Source organism: Sprattus sprattus, assembly GCF_963457725.1.
Source record: "Sprattus sprattus genome assembly, chromosome: 3".
In the NCBI taxonomy this organism is placed as follows: Eukaryota; Metazoa; Chordata; class Actinopteri; order Clupeiformes; family Clupeidae; genus Sprattus; species Sprattus sprattus.
The window spans coordinates 40,193,271-40,220,106 of NC_137922.1; the positions used below are offsets into that span (position 1 = coordinate 40,193,271).

A 26,836-nucleotide genomic window follows, 5' to 3' on the forward strand; every position below is an offset into this window, starting at 1 on the left:
ATGCAGCTTTTGCGCTTTAATCTCCAAGGCCTCTGTGGACATTTTCGCTACTTAGTCCTATAGATTTTGAATCTCTTTTTTAACATGTACCAGGTTCAGGATTAAGGTTTGAAAGTACCTTGAGTACCTTATCTCTGATCTATGCTTCATAATAGCGGCTGTGTTTTTTGGTAGAGCTAGACCAGATACTAGAACTAAGTGATCGTATCTCTCATAGTGGTTTGCACTGCTGCAGAAAAACTCAAATCGGAAGCAAAGTCTGGCAGGTACTGCATGTAGGAGGATTTTGATAGCGGTATATTGAAGAAAATGACCCACGCAATGCACCAAAAATGAACAGCTCAAAAGTGCCCTATGAAAAGTAAGCAAGCTCACCCACAACAAAGAATCTACAGTGTGAGCACTGTGCAATCACAGAACACAGTTAGACTTGTAGTACTTCCATCTCTTTGCACTGTCGAACCTCTGTATTCATGATATGGCCAAAAGAAAATGGTTTCATTCATACTAAATCATTTCTATAAGGGACATGAACACATGTAGCAGAGGTGTCATGACAGCATGGTGAAAAGATGTGTTGGAAGGTGAGTATTTAGGATGAAACACGGGCCTTCTTCAAATAAAACGTTCATGTCTATGTGCCTGTCTAAACTGCTTTTATGCATGATCCAAATATGTATGTACTGTGTGCACTAGGTGTTTGTGTGTACTATGTGTTAGTGTGTACTATGTGTTTGTGTGTGTACTATGTGTTAGTGTGTACTATGTGTTGGTGTGTAGTATATGTTAGTTTGCACTGTGTGTTACTGTTAGTGTGAACTAAACTGTGTTTTTGGCTTTTCTGCGAGTGTATCTCATCTACTCATACAGTACTGTGCAAAAGTTTTAGGCAGGTGTGAAAAAATGCTATGAACTAAGAATGCTTTGAAAAATGTAAACAATAAATGTTTATTTTGTATCCATTTACATGGTAAGACTGAGCACAGCAACAAGACACAACGTAGTTATACTGCATCAGCAGGGTCTCTCCCAGACAAAGATTTCAAAGCAGACAGGGGTTTCAAAATGTGCAGTTCAAGCTCTTTTGAAGAAGACGTTGAGGATCGTAGACGCAGTGGTCAGCCAAGGAAACTTAATGCAGCTGATGAAAAACCCATCAAGCTTATTTACCTTCGAAATCGGAAGATTTCAAGCAGTGGCATCAGCTCAGAACTGGCAGAAACCAGTGGTACCCAGGTACAGACATTTACTGTCCGGGGAAGTCTGGCCAGAAGTGGTCTTCATGGAAGAGTTGCAGCCAAAAAGCTCTACCCTGACAAGGAAACAAGGCCAAGTGACTGAACTAAGCACGAAAACATAGAAACTGGGGTGCAGAAACATGGCAGAAGGTGCTCTGGACTGATGAGTCAAAATTAGAAATATTTGGCTGTAGAAGAAGACAGTTTGTTCGCCGAAGGGCTGGAGAGAGGTACAATAATGAGAGTCTGCAGGCAAAAGTGAAGCATGGTAGAGGTTCCTTTCCAGTTTGGGGCTGCATTTCTGCAAGTGGAGTTGGAAATTTGGTCAGGATGAATGGAGTCTTCAATGCTGAGAAATACAGGCAGATACTAATCCATCATGCAATACCATCAGGGAGGCGTATGATTGGCACCAAATGTATTCTGCAGCAGGAACATAACCCCAAACATACAGCCAATGTCATTAACAACTATCTTCAGCTTAAAGAAGAACAGAAAGTCCTGCAAGTGATGGTATGACCCCCACAGAGCCCTGATCTCTACATCATCGAGTCTGTCTGGGTTTACATGAAGAGACAGCAGAATTCTAGGAAGCCTACATCCACAGAAGATCTGTGGTTAGTTCTCCAAGATGTTTGGAACAATTTACCAGCCGAGTTCCTTCAAAAACTGTGCGCAAGTGTATCTGGAAAATTGATGCTATTTTGAAGGCAAAGGGTGGTCACACCAAATTTTGATTTAATTTAAAATGTTCTTCTGTTCCTTCACTGCATTTTGTTAATTTATGAAGAATTGATTAAAATAAACTGTTAACACTTCCATTTTTGAAAGCATTCTTAGTTTACAGCATTTTTTCACACCTGCCTAAAACTTTTGCACAGTACTGTATATTCACTATACATGGTTGTGTGTGTGTGTCTGTGTGTGTTGCAGCATGTTTAGCCTTGGCTCATACATTCCCTGTAGCCAGCAATTACCGGCTAAAAGTGAGTGAAATTCAACATATCAGTAGATTAAGGAAAGAGAACAGGAGCTTCAAGTTCACCATCTCCATTGATCTCTCTGTAATGGGTCCCATGGAAGTGGGCGACTGCCTGATTCAGATGACTTCAGATTTGTGACCTGTGGTGAGATGAGATTGCTGGCAGACGGCCAAAAATTCCTCTCTTTCGTCCTCTCTCGGTTTCTCACACACAAACTGATTTGTGCTCATCAGTCATAGCAGGCTCTCTTCTCTCTTTCATACGCAATGCCGAAGGTGTGAAAGAAGTTTGCTCCTTCTGAGGTGTAAGTGTTCCATCACAGTCTTTGCCCCCCCCCCCCTGACACACACACCGCACAACTTCACACATTAGTTTTAAGGTAAGCATACGTACATCTCTCTCTTTCGTAGGTGTGCAGTGCTGTTTGCATGATGTGTGAGTGTGAGAAGTGGGTGATAATAATCCTAATTGTTAAAGTAAAACACAACTGGTTGTTGTTTACATGGAATTGTGAGGCCAAGTTACTTTTTCTCAGACTTCTGCTACAGAGTTTACAACATGATCACCTCCAGCGGGCTAAAATGAGATGCTTATCACTAGGTCCAACAGGATTCCCCACTGTCAGTGGTGGTTCAGCTCATTAAGTTTGTACAGCGGCCTTTACAAATATTTATTCTTCTGTGGTCTTTTTTAACCTCAGGAGGAGCTTGTGTTTCTCATCATGGCTTCCTGTGTAGAGGCTGAGAACCATTACACTTTGGTAGGTCAGTCTATCAACATACTTCAAATCCTTACTTCACCAAGTGATTGCCCAAAACCAAAGGCTTCCATGTTTCAGCTCACACAAGCTACAAAATTCATTAAATATTAGAAAATATTGGGCAACTTAATTAAATATTAAAACATAACTTCTCCATAGCTTGTACTTGTACTGTGTATTAATGCACAGATTTGTCGTGCCCATTTCTGACCATAATTATTATTATGTATATGCTGTTTCTCACTAGAGCATCTGCCACCACTGAGGCCTGCATCTCTTGCTGTGAACTTCAGGATGTAGGCTCTTATTAGCATCAGTTCCATCCATGGTCCCACGGCAGCTCATTTATCCCCCAAGCACAATGTCTGCATGCAGTTTACATGCAAACACACAAGAACACACACACACACACACACACACACAAACACACACACACACATGCACACTTTGTGAACATCTTTCTGGTGAATCATTTTTGCGGCCGAGTCAGCTCACACTTGGTAACTAATTAATCCTCATCAGCTTGGTGTGATTCTTCATAAGACATTGGCACCCTGCACACAAGCACTCCACAACTCTCCTCACTGGATTTCTTCACGGTCTGACAAAAAAACTTCAGACTTCGCAAATACTAAAACAACATGACTACAGGGCAACCTGTGAACTATTTGCCGGATATCGGAATGTAAATTGGTTATTTTGTACATGAGAGTTCTGCAAGGAACTAGACTCTCTGAAAAAAGTGCCTCTGCTTGTTCTCATAGGTGATCCTGTACAGACTGAGAACCCTTTTAGGGGTGATTCTTTTGAACACTAGGATTTTTGCAGTCTTCTTTACACCTAGAGAGGTTTGTGACCTTAAAGCGCAATTTATGGTTGTCCGTTTTCGGAGACACAGTTCGAATACACAGTTGTTTAACTTGTGGGTAGTAGTATGCCAACATTAGATAGCAGGCTCAGACACCTCGCAAATCCCCTCGGATGTATTTTTAGGTACAATAACGTTTTTTTTTTTTACATTGCACAGTGTCTATTTCTCGGTAACTTCTACTAAATCTAACCATATAAAAGTCAAACAAACAACCTTTATGTACAAATACGACCATCTACGGAGTTTGGTACGCCACCATCTTTTAAAAAAAAGTGCTAAACAAGTCCGTCGAGGCAACTGCCTGACCACGGAGTAATGGAGTCGTAGAACCATAAAAACACCTTAAGTGTGCAGCTGAGTAGAAGGTGTTGGGGAGAACTAATTATTCTCAAGAGACAGAAAAATAAAGGGTATATTATTATCTCCGTAATACACAATGAAATGCTCAAAAATCAAAAAATACCAGCAATCAGTGAGCAGTGGGCAATTCACTCCTTCAGTGATCCTCAGTGACTCTATAAAAGACCCTGAGCTACAAGGACCTCACACACAAACTAATATTGTTTGTAAATTCATTTTAAAGTATCATAAACTCTGACGGCTCACAAGAGAGATGCGTAAAGAGGAAAAAACTGTGGAACTGTGAAACAACCAGTTGGAAATTCCAGTCTTTCCAGTCTTAGTGTTCACAAATTCACCCTAGACGGGGCTTTTTGTAACATTTTTTTCGGTCGCAAATAGCAATTTTTCCGTTTCTGTAATTGCTTTTTGTGCATTGTGTTGTACCGATTTACCAACTGTTTTTTTTTTTCAAATGTGCAGCTTCCACGCAAAATTCTAGATATGACGTAGGCTTACTCAGTAACGAAAGGGATGTGGACGACCCTCCACAGATAGACCCACCTCACCTTTTTATGAGGTGACTTTGCGGTTTCAATAGTGGTGTTTTTACATGGAACAACTGATGCGTTAGGTGGTCTTACAGAGAACACAGTAGATGAGTCAGCGTTAGTGAGGATTTAAAAAAACAGTTTCCTGTTTTTGCAGGATGTTACCTGTTTCCCTTGAAGGGAATAAATTACAGCATTTTTACAACTCTGAGGAAGCTTTTAATCTGTATTTAATCTGAGCAGAAACCCAAGTGAATGATTAGACTGCTGCCATAGCTAAATATGAATAAATAATCACTGGAGACATCGGGACAACATAAGTGCAAGATCCCATTTATTTCTTGTTGTATTTACAGAAGAAAAAAAAGTAACTGCTGATAACAGGGCCTTGAAGTTGCTGAAGTTATCATGACATATTACTGACACTTTCCCATGTCATCTGTGATTTGACTCGCTTACTTTCAGTAGCTGTGCAGATTTGCCAAGCCCCTAGAAAGCCATATTCACAAAGCCTTGGCCACTGAGTTATTTAAGAAAAAAACTATTGTAAGGGATAGTAGTGTCATCTTACAGTACGAATCAAGAGAAGAAAAACCAGAGACCAGAGAAGTTTCTTGTTTCTTTTTCTAGGAAAAGCATCAATTTGTTTTCATATCCTAATACAAAAAGATGGGGAAAAAATATTAAAGAGAAAGATAGAGAGGAAGGAAGAAATTAAGGAAAGAAGGTAAGAAGTAAAGAAAGTAAGAGGGAAAGAAAGAAAGAAAGAAAGAAAGAAGAGAAACAGCAGCATTGGCTCTTTAAATAACTCCTGAGTAAATTATTTGTGAATAGCGCCTGAAACACACTATCGAGCTCTTGTCAAACTGGACTAGGGGTGGATGCATGGGTGGTACTGTACACCAATAACATATTTACACTCACTGGGGAGGGGTTGGTGCTGTTCTGGCCATCTACTGTGGTTGATGTGTTTGACTTATCACATACACGTGTATACCCCTTCTGACTACTTACAGCATTAAAACATGATATGCTTAATTGGTACTTTGCCATCACTGGAAAAAAAATGGACATGTGTCCATTCTTCAGTGTTCTCACCCATAGTTTCTCTTTGGTTGTGTCCTCTCATTGGTTCTTTAGCAGTCTTAGCCTCCCCACTACTGCTGATACTGTGTAAATAGAGTTCTCATTGTATGTCAAGAGTGATCTTCATTTATGTTCTATGTACAGTTTTGGGGTGAGTTGATACGTGTTCGGCTTTAATTATAATTTTTGGTGATTGACTGGTGCCCTTTTTTGCACTTTTATGTATTTGTGGATGTCATCAAATCTGTCACGTGTAACTAGCCATGATTTCCCCATGGCTGGGGTTTTATTTAGCATAAAGGGTAGAAGTGCTCACGATTCGCCTGTGCTATTTTCTGTCTTTGGTTCATGATTAATTAGGTCAGGAGCACTTTGAATGCCCTAAATGTGTGTAGAACGGTACGGTCAGAGTAAGAGCAGCAGGTAAGGAAAATTGTCCTCCGCCGAGAAAATTTCGTTTTAGAATGTGTTTGTTTTCAGTACTGGCTCACTCTGAGTAAAAGATTATGGCACTACATAGCATCATCAATAATAAGAAGAGAGCTTCTTTTAGATTTTTGATTTAGTTTTTTTTTTTACAACAGAGCTTGCAAAATGTTTGTCTATGTATGTACATACATTTCAATTTCAACAGTATGCCACACAATAAAATTGAGATACATAATGTGTACATTTATATTTGAAGTTATAGGTTTAAAACGTTTCAGAGTATTAAAATGCCTTGACTTAAGGAATAAATGTTCTCATTTCATTACATTTCAACACATTTATTTCCTACATACTGAACACTTTTTCAAATTAATCGTCAGATGTAATGAATTTATGCGCTTAAACCATAACCCATGACTGTGGTTAAGTACCAATTACATACATCACATTCATAACAGCATCTCCTTATTAAAAAAAAATCAAATGAGCTAATGTTTGTCATTTTGTGTTGATTAACTGTCCTGTTGATGACACAGTTTCACAGGAAGCTAACAGCTATTGAACATACATGAAAGGGACATAGACAAAACGGGTTTTTGGGTTTGGTGTTGTTTGTTCCTTCAGTCTCCGTACAGAACTGTTTTTGGAGGTCTCAGGTCAAAACTTGTTTTAGGGGGAGGTCTTCAGGAAGACGTACAGTGGAGATGATAGATGAAACATCACATGCGAATGCTATCAATTACTTGTGTCTACTTTCTACGTTATCTCATTGTAGCTGGTACTTCAGCAAAAAAGTTCTACAATCCTTTGAAACATACGGGAAAATAATTAGGAGAGTTTCTCTTTCAAAAAATAAACTATCTAACTTTTTTTTTTGCTTTATTGGTTAAATGGTTGACCCTTTTCTTGGGTGTAAATGTAAAGGGGGCTCTTCATGGTGTGGGTAAAGTGCCGTGATTATAAATGAATAAAATAATTTAACTAAATAAATTCTCTATCTGCAAAAACAGCCATTTGAGCAACTGGATTTACCCTCCTTTGGTTTTACCTGCTCAAAATGGCTGCGGATACTACAGCATGCCCTGTCCCGCAGGCCACTGTCATTTCTACAATCAGAACATAGACTGACAGCAACTCAAGCAGCTTAAGTGCCGTCACTGGGGACCTACCTACCAAGCGCTAACTCTCAAACAGACATTACAGGACGCTGGCGGGTGAAACTATTTGTTTTCATTTGGGGTTTTTTCTTAATACAAATAAACACATTTTTAGTAAAAACTAGAATGTCATGCCGTTTTAATCTTGAAATATGGAGCGACCAAAGTAAAGTGTTCTGTCAGGTACAAATCAATATGGGGCTTTTATTTGATAGTTTAAAGTAATCAGGTACTGTGTTTTTGCACACATAGGGCTTGCGAAGAAAGTACTTAAGAGACACAGCATCAGTCACTGCACAGAATGTGTTGTCTGACTGTCTAGACACTGTCAGTGCACCTTGCTCCCGGTAAAGACACCTAGCCGAGGATGCTGCTACTGCATGCCTAATCGGGGCTTTAGGAGAAGATACTAATAAGATTGAGAGATACTACAGAGTTCCAGAAAGCTTCTGCTAATGTATGTATGTGTGTTTGTGTGTGTGTGTGTGTGTGTGTGTGTCGCTCTTTCTCTCTCTATCTCTCTCTCTCTCTCTTTCTGTGTGTGTGTGGGTGAGTGTGTGTGTGTTTGTGCCGTGGCTTTCAGAGCGATCTTCATCACAGTTCTCCCACCTTTTGTAAGTGCTATACTGCGCTCAGTTTCCAGGATGCCCACCCTCACCTCTTACACACGACTCAACCTCAACAATATGATCTCCCCCTCAAGCAAAACAAACATACTAATACAGGGGGCAGGAGGGGGGAAATTACAATGATGGTAAGAAGCTGAAACTGAAAGCGAGACACTGAGGCTGGAAAGATGTGAGGTGAGGTGAGGTGAGGTGAGGTGAGGTGAGGTGAGGTGAGGCGGGTGGGCTGGGGGGTGGGCTGGGTTTGGGGTGGGGAAGGTGGGTCAGATGATGCTGTTCTCCAGGTGCGAATCGATGTGCTTAATAAGGGCGTCGTCGGGGTAGCCCATGGGGAAGATGAGCTGGCACAGCGGGCAGCTTCGCATGTCGGTCTCCTCCTCAGTCTCCATCCACAGCTGCAGGAAACACACACACACACACACACACACACACACACACACACAAACACACACACACACAGTCAGTGATCGGTCAGCATGGCACAGTCTGCGGTCGAAATGGCTCAGCCTCTGGTCAAAAATACTACACCGTCTGGTCGAAACTAAGCTTGGTTTAAATAGCCTAGTGTAAGCTCAAAACAGTGTCCAATCTGGCTAGATTGATGCAGCCTGTTAGGTCAAGACAGCACTGTGATACATTTAAACAAACCCAGTGCAGCGTCTAATAAATGTGGTCGGTGGTCAAAATAGTGAAGCTGCTAGTCTAAGAGTCACTGCCCTGCAATTTATTGTAAAAGTTGCTAAATTGATGTTAAAGGGGCCATATTATGAAAATTCCACCTTTTTAGTGCTTCTACACGTTGATTTGGGTATCTGGCATGTCTACTGACCCAAAAAGTCTGGAAAAAAACTAATCCCGCGATCTGTTATTGTTCTTGGACGTCAGAAACGACATGCTTGTGTGACTGCCAATGAACTTCCTTATCAAAGTGTCGTCAGTTTGATTTGGGCCCGTCCCCCCATCTCATCCCCCCGCCCCCCCTACACTCATTATTATATGATATGAACTTGGACTAGCTTGCTAGCAGCATGAAGCAAATTAATTACTCAAGATGTGCTGTGGTAGGCTGTACAGATCTCTACATCACCTCCCAGCCTCAGAAGACACGAGAGAAATGGATTGAATTCATATTTGAAGGCAATGTCTTGGAATGAACTGCAGACGAGGGAAATGTAAGTATTTAAAAAAAAATATTCTGTTACTTGCCCATTCAGTGTGGTGGTTTGCGACGTTAGCATGTTGTAGCCTCAACGCCATTTGCTGCAGCAGTGCACTAGCTAACAATGTTGTCAGTGTGTTGATTTTCTCTGTTGGCTGTATAACTTATTTTTTCAACTGCCAGTTTACATGCAACCCTTTGGGGAAAGAAAAAGGCAGATGCCTTTTTAAAAACGGCTAAGATGGCGGAGTAATTCAAACAGCAATTATCCACCGTGTTTTTTTAGTGGTGGTTAATTGATACAAACGTGAATAAGTGCGGTGTCTTAGTTGTAGCTAGAGCCCTAAGCTTTTCGCTAAACAGTTCGCTAGCTATTAGCACTCTAGCTTGCCCAGGGGAGTTTTGCAGAGAGAAGACACAGCAATTATTCACGATTGTATCAATTGTACATCTAGGTTTCTTTGGTGTCTGTTGTCGCAACCAACAGCACAACATATCCTGGGCATTTTGAACTTTCTGTGGGTTGTGACCATAAGCAGCTTGCTAGCTATTTGAACTGTAGCTGGCTCAGGAGACTAAAATAGCTTCCTGCACCCACAGAAGGCGCCTTTTCTTCTCACCCTCCTCCTCCTCCTCAAACGCGTATTCAAGTAGATGCATTTCATTCGCCATAGTATCGATAGCTTGCTAATGATAGTAGTTGATAATTAACGGATATTAATGTATGATTCCCGTTGTTAAGGTTACAGAATTTTCGCACTAAATAGGCGCTGAAGGCAGAGCTTTTTTTCTAATTAAAAATAAGTCAGTCGTGAACACAGCCTTAGCCTGTATGATCTATGCTAACGTGTACAGAAGTTAATTTGGATGTCATTTTGCTAAAAGGGCACTTTTGTTTTGCGGTGTGCTTTTATGCAGCTTGTGTGAAGCAATCGCTAAGGATTTTTTTTTTTTTTTTACAAAGACGGGAGACATACATGTTAAATGGGCATTACCCATTCATGAACTACGTGATTAGCAGCTAAGACTCACCTGCAGTTACCAAACCCATTACCTATTCAATGTACGATTATTTCATAATGATTTATGAGAAAAATGTACGTAGAGCATGCATAGTATGCCAATGTTATTGTACCTACTCTTCTGTGTTGGGAAAATTATATTAGGTTGGTGGAATACAACATTTCTTCAAATGCTTTTAGTTCATGTTGTATGCATGGCAGTGCAAGGATAATGGTCAATGAGATGACATTTCATTTACAGTATGGAGTATTGAGTCCTTTTATTGCATTCAGGAAAAATCATGCATAACATTGCTTCTTTTGTTGTTAAGGAAGAACATCTGAACAGTGTCCAAGGCTACATCATGTGTCATACAGATCCTCCAAAGATGCATATCTGGAGCACCACGCAGGAGGGCACCCAGATTCTCTGTCCCAGAAAGCCCCAAAACCAGCTAACAAAGCTTCTGTACACAAAATACTTGTAACTTCTGAGCAAAGATTACATTGTATTTAGAGAATAAATGGTGATATACACATCTATTGAGTCGTCCTTTGGTAACAGTATGGCTACTGATGGCACAAAGTGTTTTTATTATAAGTGGTATTTCTGTTTGTATTACCCATGTACTAGCCAATACATTTAATAACTATGTTTAAAAAGTCTAAAGAAACAGTTTTGGTATGTAACATGTCAACAGTTGACACATTTGAGATGAGCAGTAAGCAAAGTAAGACCAAGGGAAGATTAAACGATCTTGCCCAGTTATGTTTGTATTGTAAAAAATAACTGATGACTCATGCATAAAAAACAACTTACTGTTATATTCCCCTTAGACATAAGGCCCATAGTCTGCTCTATAGATGTTGAATGCATTCTGTAGTGAAAACACATTCAAGCATTTACATTTCATCATTTAGCAGACGCTTTTATCCATAGCGCCTTACAAGGATGTGACACATTTTACATTTTTCACTGATGGCACACTGCACATCAGGAGCAATAAGGGGTTCACATGTCGTGCTCAAGGACGCTTCGAGAGGGAAGCACACAGGTAGAATGCCCGGATGGTTGGTTGCATAGTCTTCTTGTTACCTTGAATATTGAAAGTGTAAGTATCATTGAATATAAAACAGAAGATGACTGCATAATTCACAAAGATGTCATGTCATTCACAAAGAATTCTACCTGTGGTATCTCCATGCAGCATACATTCTCAGGCTCTAGGCATTTGCTCACAATTGGCACAAATACACCTGTATAGATAAAGAGTTTTAAAAAGTGACAACATTATAGGTAAAGTGTATTTGAATGTTTAGTTACAGACATAAGTCGACAAATACAACGAAAACAAGGTTTGAGCGCTAATAAACGGAGGTAAACTCGTTACGTTATGTTCTACACCTGCTTTGTCCATTACTGTTAGATAATATTTTACTTTACAGCTCGAGCTTTACCCGTGTTTTTTGCTTTGCACCACTTATGCTAAGATATCTATCTATCCTGCAAGCCATCTGGTTGATTTAAATGCCTAGAAAAACAGCCTTTTCACAAACAGTAACTTACATAAAACACACTGTATTTATTTCATATTACTCACATGTAGGCTACAAACTATTTACTAGCAGTGCAATGCTCTCGTCACCGTCAACCTGACCATATGACCTTAGCCAAAGTTAAAACAAAAAATTAAATGTAGATTTGACAAAGTTTACTTACCATTCAGAAACGTTTTGTTGAGCCCTAACTTCTTGAATATGTTCGGGAGCCTCTTGTTCTGCTTCTGGGTCTGACTCTGGCTCAAACAGATACGGTTGTACGATTCTGTCTTCTGCAGTAGCCATCTTTCTATATAGATAGCTGTTAGCTGTTCAAGCTATGCGAGCGCAACTCTTGGAGGAGGGGGAGGAGTGAGCTGGCTCATTAGCATTTAAAGGAACAGGCACTCAATACAGGTCAATCTGTAGGGAGCTGTTTTGACAGGGTGAAAAGGGTGCTGTATAAAATTATTCTTGTGGTATTTTGACCAAAATATGTTACTGGCATTTCATAAAGACCCCAAGGAACCATTTCAACTTGTGGTAAAATGGGCATACGATGGGTCCTTTAAAATGAGAGCCATTGCAGGTGGCAGCAGAAAACTGACAGATCAAAACAGCTCAGTTTCTGATCCACACAACATAGAACAGGATCAAAACTGTGTTTTTAAAGGACAAAACGGTGCAGTCTCCAGTCAAAACAGGGCTCACAGGTCAAAGCAGTGTGCTCATAATTCAAAACACTGAAACTAAAAACAGCTGAAGCACAGTGAAGTTTAACTGCGGAGACATAACGCAAGTCTTAAGTCACATCAGGTAGCTTGTAGTACCCAGTGAATGGTGAAAGTCACCATGCTTAACCATTCAGAGTTAATAAATACCGACTCTGTATTTGGTCAGATTAACGTTATGGCTATGCAGGAGGGTTGATGGTGGGGGAGCTGGTGTAAGATGGAGGTTCTTTGTGCTTTTTAAGGGTCTTTAATAAAATACTTTTGCTAAAAGCTATGTTCAAAGCTATGGAGAACTGCACTAATCTGTCTTTTGATATTTGACAGGCTGCCAATTCACTCATTTTATATATTCCCCTGGAGGAAAGTCTTGAACCGGCTATACTAACTGCCTCATAACTGCTTTTGCTGTTTTTAAGAACATTTCTATCAGTTTGGTTACAGATCTGACAGCTGAATTACAGCATTTGTTTTATTTTCCCATAGATCTAACCGAACAGAAGTTTATTGAAGCTTGATGTTGTTCACTCACATTGATGGAGGGCCAGGACTGGGCGTGTTCTGCGTGTAAGTATCCTTGCGGGCAGAGTGTGTTTGGCCGGGCAGGGATGGGGAACGCCGAGCACGAGGCCGGGCCTCTCATGACCCCGGAGGGCATCGCTGAGACCCCGGCCAACCCGAGAGTCCGCGCTGGGCTGATGGGGTGCGGGCAACTCCACTCCTCCTCATCGTCGGATGACTGCGGGGGCTGCGGGGCAGCGTGCAGCGGAGCCGGGGGCGTGGGTGGCTGCGGCTCAAACCTCAGGTGGGACACCTCGGCCAGCGAGAAGCCCAGTTCCCTCGGCGAGTGGCGCGGAGACTCGGCCCGGCCCCCACCCTCTCCCCCCATCAGCTGCATCCCCGGGTGGGAGCCTCTTCTTTGGGCCACGATACGCGGGGATCCTGGGTGCTGCTGTTGGCTCTGCTGCTGCTGCTGCTGCTGGCCCTGCTGCTGCATCTGCTGTTGCCCCTGCTTGTGGTACCCCTCCACATAGGGCCGCGGCTTGGGCAGGGTGGAGACCGGGTCCAGGGTGAAGCGCGGTGGCCGCTGGTACGCCGACGGGTCCGCCACCTCCGAGTAGCTCCTCCGGCCCTGGAAGCTGGCGCGGAGGTGCTGCGTGGGCGGGCGGCATGAGTAGGAGGCCGGGCCGTCGCTGAGCTCGGGGAAAGGTAGGGGGGAACGGCGGTGCATGTCCGGGGAGAGGTGCTGCAGCACGGGGGAACGTCTCTGGGGCACCGGGGAGTGGCGTTGGGGGACAGGAGAGTGGCGCAGCGGGATGGGCGAGTGGCGCGAGACTGTGGAGGGGGCACAAAGAGAGAGAAGGCAACATCATGGTCATGTGGAGTAAGTATGCAAGTGAATATACTCACAAAATACACTCAAATGCTCAACATATGATATACTGACTAAAGAAATACTGAGGCACTAGACGTAGTCAAAGACTTACTGTATCATTAAAGACTTACTTAAAGGATGAACTCTGACTGCTGTGATTGTTGCAGGGACAGCAAAGTCAACATTAGGGACATTAAAACATTGGAAAGGATTCAACAGAGATAATTCAATCAGGAACTCTGCAAAACTGCATTTTATATTCCATGAGTTTAGTTTGGTAATCTGATTAGGGGCCTGTGTAGATGAGAAATGCTATACAAATGAATAATTAATAAGGGAATTAATGAATGTGTAGTAAAACAATTACACTGACCAACGGATGTGTTAATACCCCAAAAATGAAAGTACTAGTCTGTAATCTATTCATACAATTTAATTGCTTTGATTTTCAAAGGGCTGGTACGGTTAATCACCTCTTAATTAGGACACAATTCTCTGGTAATTACGGCACAGGCAGATAAATTGCTCCCTTTTTATCTCTGACTACAGATACGGAACCAGCTGCTTTTAAGGCTGGCTTCGGCTCTGTGCTTCTCTGCATCAACACCCCTTAGCCACAGCCATGTGAAGTCTTCCTTTTCCTCTTTATATTTCCTCTTTTAAGTTCAACCTTTTTTCTATGAAATCATGCTGTTTTACCCCCTACCTACTCAATGAGGTTTTTTTCAAGCAGTTTTTGCAGACTCTGGCATGTTAAACTGTTCCGCTCTCTCACTCTTTGCCAGGGGACCCCATACCGCTTCGAGTCAATGAACCTCCCTCCCTCACCCAAAGAAACAACTAAAATATTATAAATGTAGGGCCATATTTGCATGCTCCTTGCAGTTGTGCGAAGCTATCAGTTATCAAAGGAAATCCGCCCCCAACTGCTGTGAATCAAGTTCTGCATTTGGTCAGATTTACGTTGTGTTCGGTTATGGCTATGCAGGAGGGGTGGGGGTGGGGGAGCTGGTGTAAGATGGAGGTTCTTTGTGCTTTTTAAGGGTCTTTAATAAAAGACTTTTGCTTAAAGCTATGTTCTAAGCTATGGAGAACAACACATAAATGTCTTTTGATATTTTAACAGGCTGCCAATACAATAATTTTTTATATACTACCCCTGGAGACACCAGGTCAGTGTGGGTGGTTTAAAAAAAAAAAAGCAAAGACCGCCCAACACCTCATGACAATGGAACTCATACTAGCAGTCTAGATTCAAACAGGACCCAGGCAAGGTTGAGAATAGCTAATTGTTGCTTACACATAGGAATCCTCCCATTGTCAAAAAAAATCTAATTACACTTCTTTACCTCAATTATATATATTAATTTGATGATCACACAGAATTCATTTTTGCTTTCATATGCCATGAAGATGCCTCTTTCTACTCAGCAGGTAGGCTGTATGTCTTCAGCGCTTGCTGTGACGATGGCTGTAATAGTAGCTGTGATGATGGTTGTAGCTGTGATGGTGGCTGTAATGGTAGGTGTGATGATGGTTGTAACAGTAGCTGTGATGATAATTGTAATGGTAGCTGCGATGGTGGCTGTGAAGGTAGCTTTGATAATCATTGTGCAAATGGCTGTGTTTATGGCTCCTACCTGGGCTGGCCTGTTCCTGGGAGACTTTCCTCAGTATCTCCGTCTGCTTGGAGCTGAGCGCCTGAAGTCGGCCCAGCTCCTCTGTCAGCTCTGTGTAGGCTAGGGCCAGATTCACCCTGCAGCAGAGGGACACAACACAACACAACACAGCTCAGCCACGTGAACAACCTTCTGCTGCAAGGGCACATGTGTCATGTGTCTCTTTGGATCTTCAATGTTTTCTACTGGGGAGAATAATAAGTAAACAACAATGAAAGTTTAGGCTCACAAATGACAAAACGTTTCTTGTTTGGTATGAGATCGTTCATTCAGCCTCAGCTACCTGTAAGTTTGACGAGGACTATTTGAGTACCAAAAGAGGAACCTCTTTTTTTTCTTTTTTTGAACTTTCTAGTTCTTACAAAGCACTAAAGAACCACAAGGTTACCCACAACTTTATAAGAGGGCTGCTCTAAATGCAACTGGCACTACCCTTGGCAGCATGTCTGTTATTTAAAACATCTTTCAATCTAAAAATGACTAAAAATTAGAAGGTGTTTGACCTGACACACGCAGACAAAACAACATAACAATTTGAATAGTTTTAATAGAACACAAACCAGATAAATAAATACATTTAGTACACAATATAGTATACTAAACATTTAAGTTGCTGATGATAAAAGACACTCTGTTTTTTATATACTTATTATCATCATTACCAATGATAGATGCTACTGCTGCTACTATAACTGCTACTGTCTGGAGGTTGCAGCTGACAGTGGCTTTTGGGACTTTCTTGACTGTTCCACGTCGTCATGATGGAACACTGTGCCATCAGCTATTGACGAGCCATGTAGGGAGAGTAAAGCAGTTGCCACGCATCACGAAGCTTCACGCCAAACAGAACACGCTGACAGCGAACAAGCTATTTCCAGCCAACGAACATTCAGCACGACCTCACCATGGCAACTAGGCCTTAACAGAAACATCTTTTGGCGCTCTTGTCGTGAACAGCATCTGAATACCTCTGTGATCTCAATGCTCAATGTCAATATTCACAGCCAATTTCCCACTTTCATCTGAGGTCAGATGTTGCTATGGTACCACAATAATAAAGTGGTGAGAACATTGTAAAACTAAGGCCACCAAAAGATACCTAGATACCACTAACATGTAAGGAAGGCAGCTGAAGAGACTGTCACTGGGGAATGAAAGAAGCCTTAGTGGGCTGTAGACGAGAGAGAGACGTAAGATAAAATCAGAGGTTGAGTTCTACTTGATGTCAGCAAACCACTTTCAAAAAACTCTGTGTTTTATTATAAATTGACACATAGACAGCTGTGGTAGATAGTGACGGATAAGATGCTGCGTGGCAGGTCATTGATGGGAAAAAAGGGTCACAATGTATGGAAATGACTAACCTATAGGCAAAGTCAAAGATATTTTTATCTTTCACCAGTACACACATGTAGAGTCACATATTTTTTTTTGACCCAGCAGAGATAAAACTAAATATGAAAAGTTGCATACTCCAAAATAGAACAGACTGTATTGGAAGGTTACTGCACAAACTCCATCCAAACAGCACTTAATTAGATGCTTTTGACAGCATTGTCTCTCCTTACAGATTAACTGGAGCCATTTTAGTAATTATATTTCTAAGAGTGCTTTCTGGCATGCTCTGTATGAGGCAGCACTGAAATCTACTCACTAATGATCTATTGTTAACACACCATGCTAACGTTAATGATGTATCAGTGGACTCCACCACAAAGCACTGAAATCTAGTTGCTAATGATCTATTGTTAACACACCATGCTAACGTTAATGATGTATCAGTGGATTCCACCACAAAGCCACAGTCAGGCTAAGAGGTGGCAACAGCTGAGGCTCATAATGCTGCTATCTGACAGTGCGTGCGTGCGTGCGTTCGTGCGTGCGTTTGTGCGTGCGTTCGTGCGTGCGTTTGTGCGTGCGTTCGTGCGTGCGTGCGTGCGTGCGTGCGTGCGTGCGTGTGCATGTTTCTTTGTGAGTTTGTGTGCATGTGCATATTGCGTGCAGTCAGTATGTGTGTGTGTAAGCAGTCACTATGTGTGCATGTAAATGCTTGTGTGTGTGTGTGTGTGTGTGTGTGTGTGTGTGTGTGTGTGTGTGTGTGTGTGTGTGTGTGTGTGTGTGTGTGTGTGTGTGTGTGTGTGTGTGTGTGTGTGTATGCGTGTAGTTCAGAGGCCTGCGAAGACTCTGGTCACCAAATGCTCCGGAGGGTAAAAGCTGAATCTTGCACTTCACCACTCCGTGAGGCCTCCTCACATGTGCAACAACACACACACCCACTTTTGAAGCTCACATGCACCGCAGAGAGGAAGAGCATTAACACAGAGAGAAGGAGGGAGAGAAAAGGAGAGAGAGAGGGAGTGAGAGAGAGAGAGAGGGAGAGAGAGAGAGAGAACGGCTTCTTTTCTTAGAAGTTGAAACGGAAGGCTCACCAGAATACATCAACATACTTTTTATGAAACACACACACACACATTCAAAGCTCCTTCTCCAAGAACCAAAGCATCCACCCAGCTGACCACAAAAGAAAACACATTTGAAGAACATGATATTTTGCACTATTGAAATTTGTACAGGAAATGATACCGCTGAGCCATTAGTTATTTCAGTTAATACATGACACGAAAGTGACTATACAGCACCAACCGACGAACATTCAGATCCCCGATCTGTAATTTTCTGTCAACAGCAATACATGCCCACTGATATTCAGAAGCCATATGCATAGTAGGGTGGCCATTGGCAGCCACAGATTAGTTAGAAGGCCATGGAGAAGCTACTGAATGGCCAGGCTACTGCTACGCTACCTTCAGTGTAAAGACACCAACATTACAGGGCCACTCGACGAGGGGACTAGAATTCCTTGCTAGATGTGCGCCTATGTGAATCTGTCTGTGTGTGCGAAACTCGGCTTTTCACACCTGTTTGCATGATTCTCAACTTCTTGATGTTTCAGACGCTCTGAGATTTAGGGGGTGACACCTCTAATTTTATCGAGTGCATCATGTCTCACTCCTCTGCAGGTGTGAAGAGCATAAAAGATATAACCTTGCTAAAAGACTGGAGCACGTTCTCTCACACTGTCTCTCTCTGCGTGTGTGTGTGTGCACGCGCTTTTAGTGCAGAGAGTATGTTTACGTCTCTGCCTCTGTGTTCATGTGCATGTTCAGGGAAGGGCGGAGAGAAGGTCTGTGTAGGTGTTTCTGAGTGTGTGTGTGTGTGTGTGTGAGTGTGTGTGTGTGTGTAGGTGTTTCTGAGTGTGTGTGTGTGTGTGTGTGTGCCCGTGCATGTGTGCTTGTGTGTATGTGAAGCGAGGGCTGGTGTTTTTTTATGTGTTTGGGTGGGGGAGTTTGTATGTGTGTGTGTCAGTATTTTTTTTGGAGAAGACTAATGATTCAACAAATGTGTGTGTGTGTGTGTGTGTGTGTGTGTGTGTGTGTGTGTGTGCAAAACATTTGCATGTGTAAGCCTGCATGCTTGTGTATGTAGGTCTGTACATATGTGTGTGTTTGTGTGTGTGTGTGTGTGTGTGTGTGTGTGTGTGTGTGTGTGTGCGTGCACATGCATGCGTGTGTGTGTGTGTGTGTGAGTGTGTGCGTGCGTTATGTGTGTGTGTGTGAGTGTGTGTGTGCCTGTACATATGTGTGTAGGAGGGGCAGAGTGTGTGGGTTGTATGAGCTGTAACTGACCTTTGCTACAGAGATGCAGCGTATGGGCGATTTGTTTATTAAAACTGACACACGTTGCCTAGCAGTCTGTGCACTCAGGCTTTTAGCCCGGCGCTGAATAAAACTTGCCTTCCGCCTCTTGCAGGCCCTCCTCCAGATAACAAACGCTTGGTAGGGGTCATAGGTAAATTTGTAAATGCAGACAAACGTGACTGTGGCTGTTCACGCAGCATAAAGCACGGCATGCCTCAACAGCTGAGGGAAAAAAGGGAATACAGAGCACAGGTTGCTAAGTGATGAACCCATGTGAGTGTCGTGTAACTTGCTCTGATGGGGGAAGATCTGGCTCTGACCATGGGCAGGCGTGGCAGAGCTGCGCTAGACAAGACCAGGGCCGGATCCGTTCCAAATCTGATCCGGAGTCAGCTGGGTGCTTGGTTGCTCCCAGTGCCCCCTAATTAATGTATAACATCAAAGAGTAAAATTAGATCCACTTATCAGAATTTCAAAGATGACATTGGAGTATGTGTGTAAACATTTGTGCTTGCATGTGTGCGTAACTTTCACTTCACAGTGTGTGTGCGTGTGTGTGTGTGTGTGTGTGTGCAACTGTTTGTATGCTCAGCAATATTTTCCTCAGTGCAAAGTGTGCTGATTGAGGTGAGTGTGGTGGAGTGTGGAGATGCACAGAGGCACATTCCACCAGCATCAGCAGATCCTGGGAGGGAGAACCTCTGCTCTCGTACGGAGCCTGGCACTGACCATGGGCACACCGGCACTAGCGTGGTCCACCAGCACACCTGCTCTGGCACTGACCATGGGCACACCGGCACTAGCATGGTCCACCAGCACACCTGCTCTGGCACTGACCATGGGCACACCGGCACTAGCATGGTCCACCAGCACACCTGCTCTGGCACTGACCATGGGCACACCGGCACTAGCGTGGTCCACCAGCACACCTGCTCTGGCACTGACCATGGGCACACCGGCACTAGCGTGGTCCACCAGCACACCTGCTGGTGCTGCTCACGGTACCCAAACACTTAAGCCATGCTCTGGACAAACACATTTGAGCTTTTCATCAGCTCAGAAATGTTCAGAACATAAGAAATAACACGCTACAGATGGTGGGGATTTCTTTTAGGAACAACTGAAATAAGCACATATGCTGCACAATACGCACCCAATCTCTTACTGACACGTTCCTGGGTAAAATGGATGAATGCCCAGTTTAAAAAAAAATTCAATGCAAAATGCATCAAAATGAACTGTAACAACCCTCAGCATAGCTGTTGCAGTTTTAGAGTAAAATATCTAGATCAGTTTCTTTCAATCATTATGATCTTTCAATTATGTTACTATAACAACATACTATACATACTTAGTATAGTTACACAAAATGTAATATGGAGATTCTGAAGTGGTAAGAAAACTATGTGCAGTTTTGGTGTTTACAAAATTGGTTATTTTGATGGAGTCAAATTGATCTTCTGACTTCTGTGAAATCAAAAGAAAAGGAAAAATGAACAGAACATCCCCCGTACAATTGTCTTCAAAAACAAGCGAATGCCAACTCAGACTTGCCACCAGGTGAAAGGTGAAAGTGAGAAGACGTCTTTCCACTCTGTGCAATATGGTCATTTCTATTCAACAGCCCCACTTACAAGAATCTGAGGCAAGCCACCTGACAGGAAGCTCAGTCAGAAGGAGAGAGTGGAGGGGTAGTGGAGGCTGGAGGTGGTTGGGTGGTGGTCTAGTGTGTATTGTGTGCGGTAAGGGGAGCGGAGTGGAGGGCTACGGATTGGAAAGTAGTAGGGGCGCGTGTTTGTGACTGTGCGTGCGCCTACAATGTCTGCGTTTGTGTGTGTGTGTGTTTGTGTGTGTGTGTGTATGTTTGTGTGTGTGTGTGTGTGTGTGTGTGTGTGTGTGTGTGTGTGTGTGTGTGTGTGTGTGTGTGTGTCTGAGCCTCCACACGGCCACCTGAGAGTGTGGTGAGCTGGTGAGGGGAGGGGATGGGACAGGAGGGGAGCAGAATCGCGGCTGCAGTAGAGAGGGTGCCCCGCGTGCTCCAGTGGGGCTTCAGGTTAGGGTATTGGTTAGGGAGAAAGCACAGGTCTCTCCAGCAGACTCCAGCCTGCTCGCCTGATCAGACACTGCCCCCTATTGGTCATATATATATACACATATCTGTATGTTTCACCATCTACTGATATAGACACACATATACTATATCCTCTTTATACATATACTCCATGCACTCATGTACAAAGTCTAACTACAAATACACACACACACACAAACATATTTACACACACTCTTGCACATCAATGTGGAAAGGACTATTTCTCGTTCTCTTTCTCTCTCTCAGTATGTCACATTCAGTCACAATGTTCATGCGAACATGGTCTTTTTAACTGTGAAATTCTCACTACTGTTTTTCGTCTACCTGGGGAAGGAATGAGACCATGTTGATTCATTGTAGAAAATGTAAGTGAAAATGGTGATTTCTCAAGATGACAGTATGTTAAAAAACACTGTGTTCTCACAAAGTGTGCCGGTGTTTGAAACAGTGACAAAACTCTCAGCTACAGCTATAGCCACAACTACACACTCCCACACATACACTCCTGATTACGACAAATATTTGCAAATTCATTAGTCCTACTTCCATTCCCCAGCCAAGTTTACACACAGAGAAACTCTGAAACACATTATTTTTCGACCCGATTGACCAGATGACAGATAAAGCCATTTTAATTGAATTGAATTGATAGACATGCCCCAGTTGGCCACAGAGTAAGGCCACATGTACCCATCCCATGGCAAATGCATCTGGTTTACTTCTCAGTCACCCTGGGTGACCCTAGGTCTCTGGCGCGTGCTGTGCAGTCACATCTAATGGATTTATTAGCAAGCCAAGGTCTGACAGTGCGGTAGTTGTTTTTATTATGGGGATTTGTATTCCAGCATTTGCTTGACTTTAATGATAAAATATGATGTCAATAACAAATACAGAGTCGATCGAGTCGTGCCAGTTGCCTTCCTCTGTGAGTAATTATTAGGAGGACGAACAATGGGCTCCGTGCCTTAAATGTCAGCTAAATCGAATCCAACTGGGTAAACACACTCTCGCTCCATCAATCACCCAGAGACGGTTCGCTGGAATCCTTCAGATGACTACATGTGACCTCGGTGACAAATATGGACATGACTCTGATGAGGGGAAGCTACATAACACCTCTCCAGTCAAGAGCTTCTGGTTGCTCTGCTTGTGTTTTCATGGCTGCTTTCTGGTCAATACTTGTTGATTTCTCCTCGATGGTGAAGAGGAAATCTTAAAGCAGTTCTGAAAGCCTTGATGGTGTGGACTGCATGCCTTTTAATTTATGGGGATCATTAATATATCATGCCCAAAGTCAAGTTGTTGAATGGTTTCAATAAAAAACATGGGAGCGTCTTTATGAATTTGTGAATTTTCTGGTGGAACATTGATTTCATAAAGAGGTAATCTAATTAGCTCATTAATGTGGAGCGGCCCAAGGAGACACACTGGATTCATCGATTCATCAATCTCTACAGTCTCAGACTAAGCACAGAGCAATTTCATTGACAAGTTGGACAAAGCTCCCACCGACTTCAGTCACCACTCACGCTCTCCTCCAGCAGCAGATTTATTTTATTCATGTCCAATTGACTGGGTTCTCCAGAGTGCCTGACTTTGATAACGGTGCCTATCTATGTGTTCTTCCCTGTCAATGACTTATGCCTCAGATCAAAGCCAACCACATGGCAGCCCCTGTAGAGCCTGAGTCCCATCTGTATCTGACACCCATCACTCTGCTAGCTGAGCGCTGTCGGCAGGCCCGCTTGGCGCTCCCCGCTCGGCTCAGGGCGCGCTCCCTGCAGCCAGACCCTCCCTGGATCCATCCACTCCCCCCCCCCCCCCCCCCCCCTTTCTGCTGTTGCAAGCTGCCAAAGTGCAAGGCACCATCTGCATCACCGCAAATCCAAAAAATCTGATAATGTCATCAGTCAACACCCTGTGTCTTCATTAACACATATCTCATTAGTCAGATGAGGCCCATTAAGAATACAACAGGAGACAGATAATTAACAGTTGCGGTTGGTTTATTTGGGACATAACGTAAAGACAGTGTATGGTAACTGGGCCTAAAAGGTATTTCTATTAGAGTGCAGCACCAGAAACGCTCCATTTGTTTTGGCCCTGACTGTGTCTTCACCTGGCCAGTTTAGAGGCGGAGAAGAATGACGTAATGTAGATTTCTTTACAAACGCGAGCTGCAGATGGCATCGTGACGCAACTCTTCCAGAGCTTTGCGCTCCACGTGACCTAATTGTCACACACTCTGATCTGTCCCAGCATTTATCATACAGGACAAGAGCATGTCACCCAGTAGGAGTCTCCTTTAAGGAGGGGTGCAGAAGTCTCTCCAAAGTGGTTTCTGTTGACTGCCTGCATGAACTTGAAGCTCTGATGGTTCCCCCTATAGAGTAGTTACGTGTATGTCAACAGCACCTTTCTTCCTGAACGCTGTCATCAAGGTCTTAAATCCACCTCACAAATCCATCACTCTGCCAACCAGCCGCGCCTGGTGGTCCCTAAACCCCATGGAATATCCCAAGCAAAGACCTTTGCCCAATATTCAAAGGGAAGTCTTATGCACTCGATGTCAAAACTTCTCTTCTCTTCCTTACCTGGCTCTGATGTCCTATGAAACGGATTTGTTCCCTCTCCTCATGGCACTTTGCTGTTGATGTTTTCTCTTTCACTTAGTAATTTGATTGTGATGACAGTGTCATACCTCACTTGCTTGAAGAAAATGTCTGCCACATTTTCATTTTGCATTTTCAGATAGCAGCTGTCTTAAACAACTGCTCATGTGAACGGGATAGGTTACCAAAGCCACCTCGTCGCAGGTCGCTTTGAGGATCTACCGTAACATTCCTTAATCAACAGACCAAACTCACTGTTCGTCTCCGACCTTCTTGATCCACTCGACGTCACACTGGGCGCAGGTGGAGCTCATGTCCTGTGCAGGAGGAGAGCACAGACACAAGCTCAGGCTCTGCTGCCTCACACACAGAGCATAGCATAGCATAGCATCTAGATTTGTTTGTGCTCTAATAAGGAAACAATATTCATAACATAACGTATAGTGTGGATTTATGGGGTGTGTTGGTTTGATCTGGAGAGACTGTGTTTAATGACTTAAGTGATGTGTCTTTCTGTGTGTATGAGAGAGAGAGACAGAGAGAGACAGAGAGAGAGAACCAAACAGACAGAGGCCCACATTCATGTGTTTATGCATATGTGACTGAGCAGTAAGGTCAAGTAATGGTGAATCAGAGATGATTCCTGCCATGACTGTACGTCTGACTCTGACGCATGTGTTGACGTGTGCTGACAGCATGCAAACACTTGTGAGTAGCAGGCAAAGCATGTGGGAATGTGACCTGGTTTTTTGATTATTCTGCAGCTGCAACTAGCTCTATTGCACTGGGGGTGGGGGGGTGGCGGGGCTCGGGCGGTTTGTGGTATCACCGCAACACAGTGTACACAAGCATACTGATACGAGCTCCCTGGAACACTACCATTCCGCCAAGCATAATTGTATTGTGGCACTGTGAGCACCATCAAATTGATACTCGACAGGAGTGCTGCTGCCTGAAATGTACTTCTGTGAGTACGTGTGGAGGTGTTTCAATATGCCTGTATTAGACTGTGTATGTGGACAATAGGATATTAGCTCTATGTGTGTGTGTGTGTGTGTGTGTGTGTGTGTGTGTGTGTGTGTGTCCCTCATACTCTGCATGTGCATATGCATGTGTATGAGGGTATGCATACTGTATCTGTGTGTGTAGGCATGGGTCTATACTTGTGTACCGTATACTGATATGTGTGTGCATAAATATTAGTCTCTGTGTGCATGTATCCCTTATGGGTGCTGTGCATGCATATGAGGATATGCATGCTGTATGTGTGTATGTGTAGGTATGGGTCTGTATGTGTGTGTATGGATATAGGTGTGTGTGTGTGTGTGTGTGTGTGTGTGTGTGTGTGTGTGTATGGATAAAGGTGTGTGTGTGTGTGTGTGTGTCTCACTCGTTCTCTCTGGTTGCTTTGCATCTCACGGAGCTCCTCCTGCATGCGATCACATTCGGCCTTGAGCTCAGTCTCGCGCTGACACGCCCCCTTCGCCTCATGCCGCACCCCCTCCAGCTCAGCCTCGAGGCGCTGCAGCTTCAGGTCGGAGAGAGTGTCCAGACTACGGGAACTCTGCAGGGTCAGTGCCGGACAGTCCAGCACTGGAGATACATAGAGAGAGATAGAGAGAGAGAAACAGGAAAATTGTATAGTAAATCATACTTCCACTTACAGGTGTGTACACATAGACTCACATATGATTGAGAAATATACATACATACACATGCACACACACACACACACACACACACACACACACACACACACACACACACACACACACACACACACACACAATTACACTCATGCTGCCCACCCATCCAAACAAACACACACATAAACACACTGTCCCCAAAGGACACTAGTCCACTGAAGCTTTCACCACAGGGAGACCCTTTTAAGGGTATATAGGCATCATCATTAGGGTACAAAACTGACACTCACACAGGAAATCACTCTTAGGCTGCAGTGCCATGCTGAACAGCTGACCATTCTGACAAGCCTTTCCTCATTAGCTGTGCTGCCTGTGGCTAGGGTAAATGATAGCTGCAAGTGATGCAGCACGCATAGTTAAGGGTGCTACCCACACCACATCATCCACTATTATGGGTGCAAACCGCACCGCCATTGAATGGAGTGGTCACATCTTTCAGTGCAGTTGGAAGGCTTCATATTTCGATTAATGCATCTGGCTTCCAAAACGTGTAATTATTCTGAAATGTCAATATTTCATTCAAAGGTAAATAGTGAATAATTCATAAAGTACAAGAAGGTTTGCTTTAATGAAGGTTGCAAAAAGTCAGCGTTGTCAGTCTGATGTTTTCTCAGCTTTGGCTCAGCCATGCTTATTGACCTTTAAGTGACTTTCCACTCTGATCGACAGGCTAGCCACAGCGCATCTCTTTGATTGGAGATTGGAGTTGAAGAGCAGCTGTTAATGTGTTAAATCAGCAATCCTAGACCAGAATCAACTCTATTGTAGACACTCTCAATAGATATATGAGTCCCCAATATGCCATGGATGGCAATCAGAACAAAAAGACAATTCTGAGTGGAAGGTCCATTGCTTCACATGCGGGATATGCCTGTTAAGACATAAGAACAGACTATCTCTCTGTTTTGATTAGGGAAAACTAACATAATTCCTGATCCTTGATTAAACCCTTAGGTCTAATTAATACAGCTCTTCCGGTTTGTACGACTAACTGAATGCTGATTATGAAAGCTCTGTCTCACATTTATGATTTATAGATTACAATTATTAAAACTTACAGACAAAACTCACTCAAGATGTACCCTGACCGGTAAAAGATTTTAAACTGCTCACTCACTCATACCTACAGGCCTTTACGGTCTGTGTCTACAGTTCACATTATGTTTCTTGAGTCATTTCAATGATTTAAACTACTTCAAGCCCT

General features: G+C 43.2%; 1 protein-coding gene and 1 long non-coding RNA gene across 2 annotated transcripts in view; both read right to left on the minus strand.

Annotated features, from left to right (window-relative positions):
• Nucleotides 1–8,284: 8,284 nt before the first annotated feature.
• tbkbp1 (TBK1 binding protein 1) overlaps nt 8,285–26,836 on the minus strand; it is a 61,953-nt gene continuing 43,401 nt past the window's right edge. Inside the window, exons 8-13 of the mRNA XM_080833955.1 lie at nt 25,317–25,519; nt 24,182–24,243; nt 15,486–15,601; nt 13,977–13,997; nt 13,003–13,805; nt 8,285–8,435 (exon numbers count right to left, since the gene is read on the minus strand). Coding sequence (XP_080690081.1) covers nt 8,304–8,435; nt 13,003–13,805; nt 13,977–13,997; nt 15,486–15,601; nt 24,182–24,243; nt 25,317–25,519 — 1,337 coding nt within the window. The 3' untranslated portion in view covers nt 8,285–8,303. The remainder of the gene's footprint in view (nt 8,436–13,002; nt 13,806–13,976; nt 13,998–15,485; nt 15,602–24,181; nt 24,244–25,316; nt 25,520–26,836) is intronic.
• On the minus strand, nt 11,161–12,048 carry LOC308362453. Its single transcript, XR_013968585.1, has 3 exons — nt 11,921–12,048; nt 11,390–11,457; nt 11,161–11,296 (listed from the first exon to the last, which is right to left on the minus strand). It is a non-coding gene; the product is annotated as an uncharacterized lncRNA (long non-coding RNA).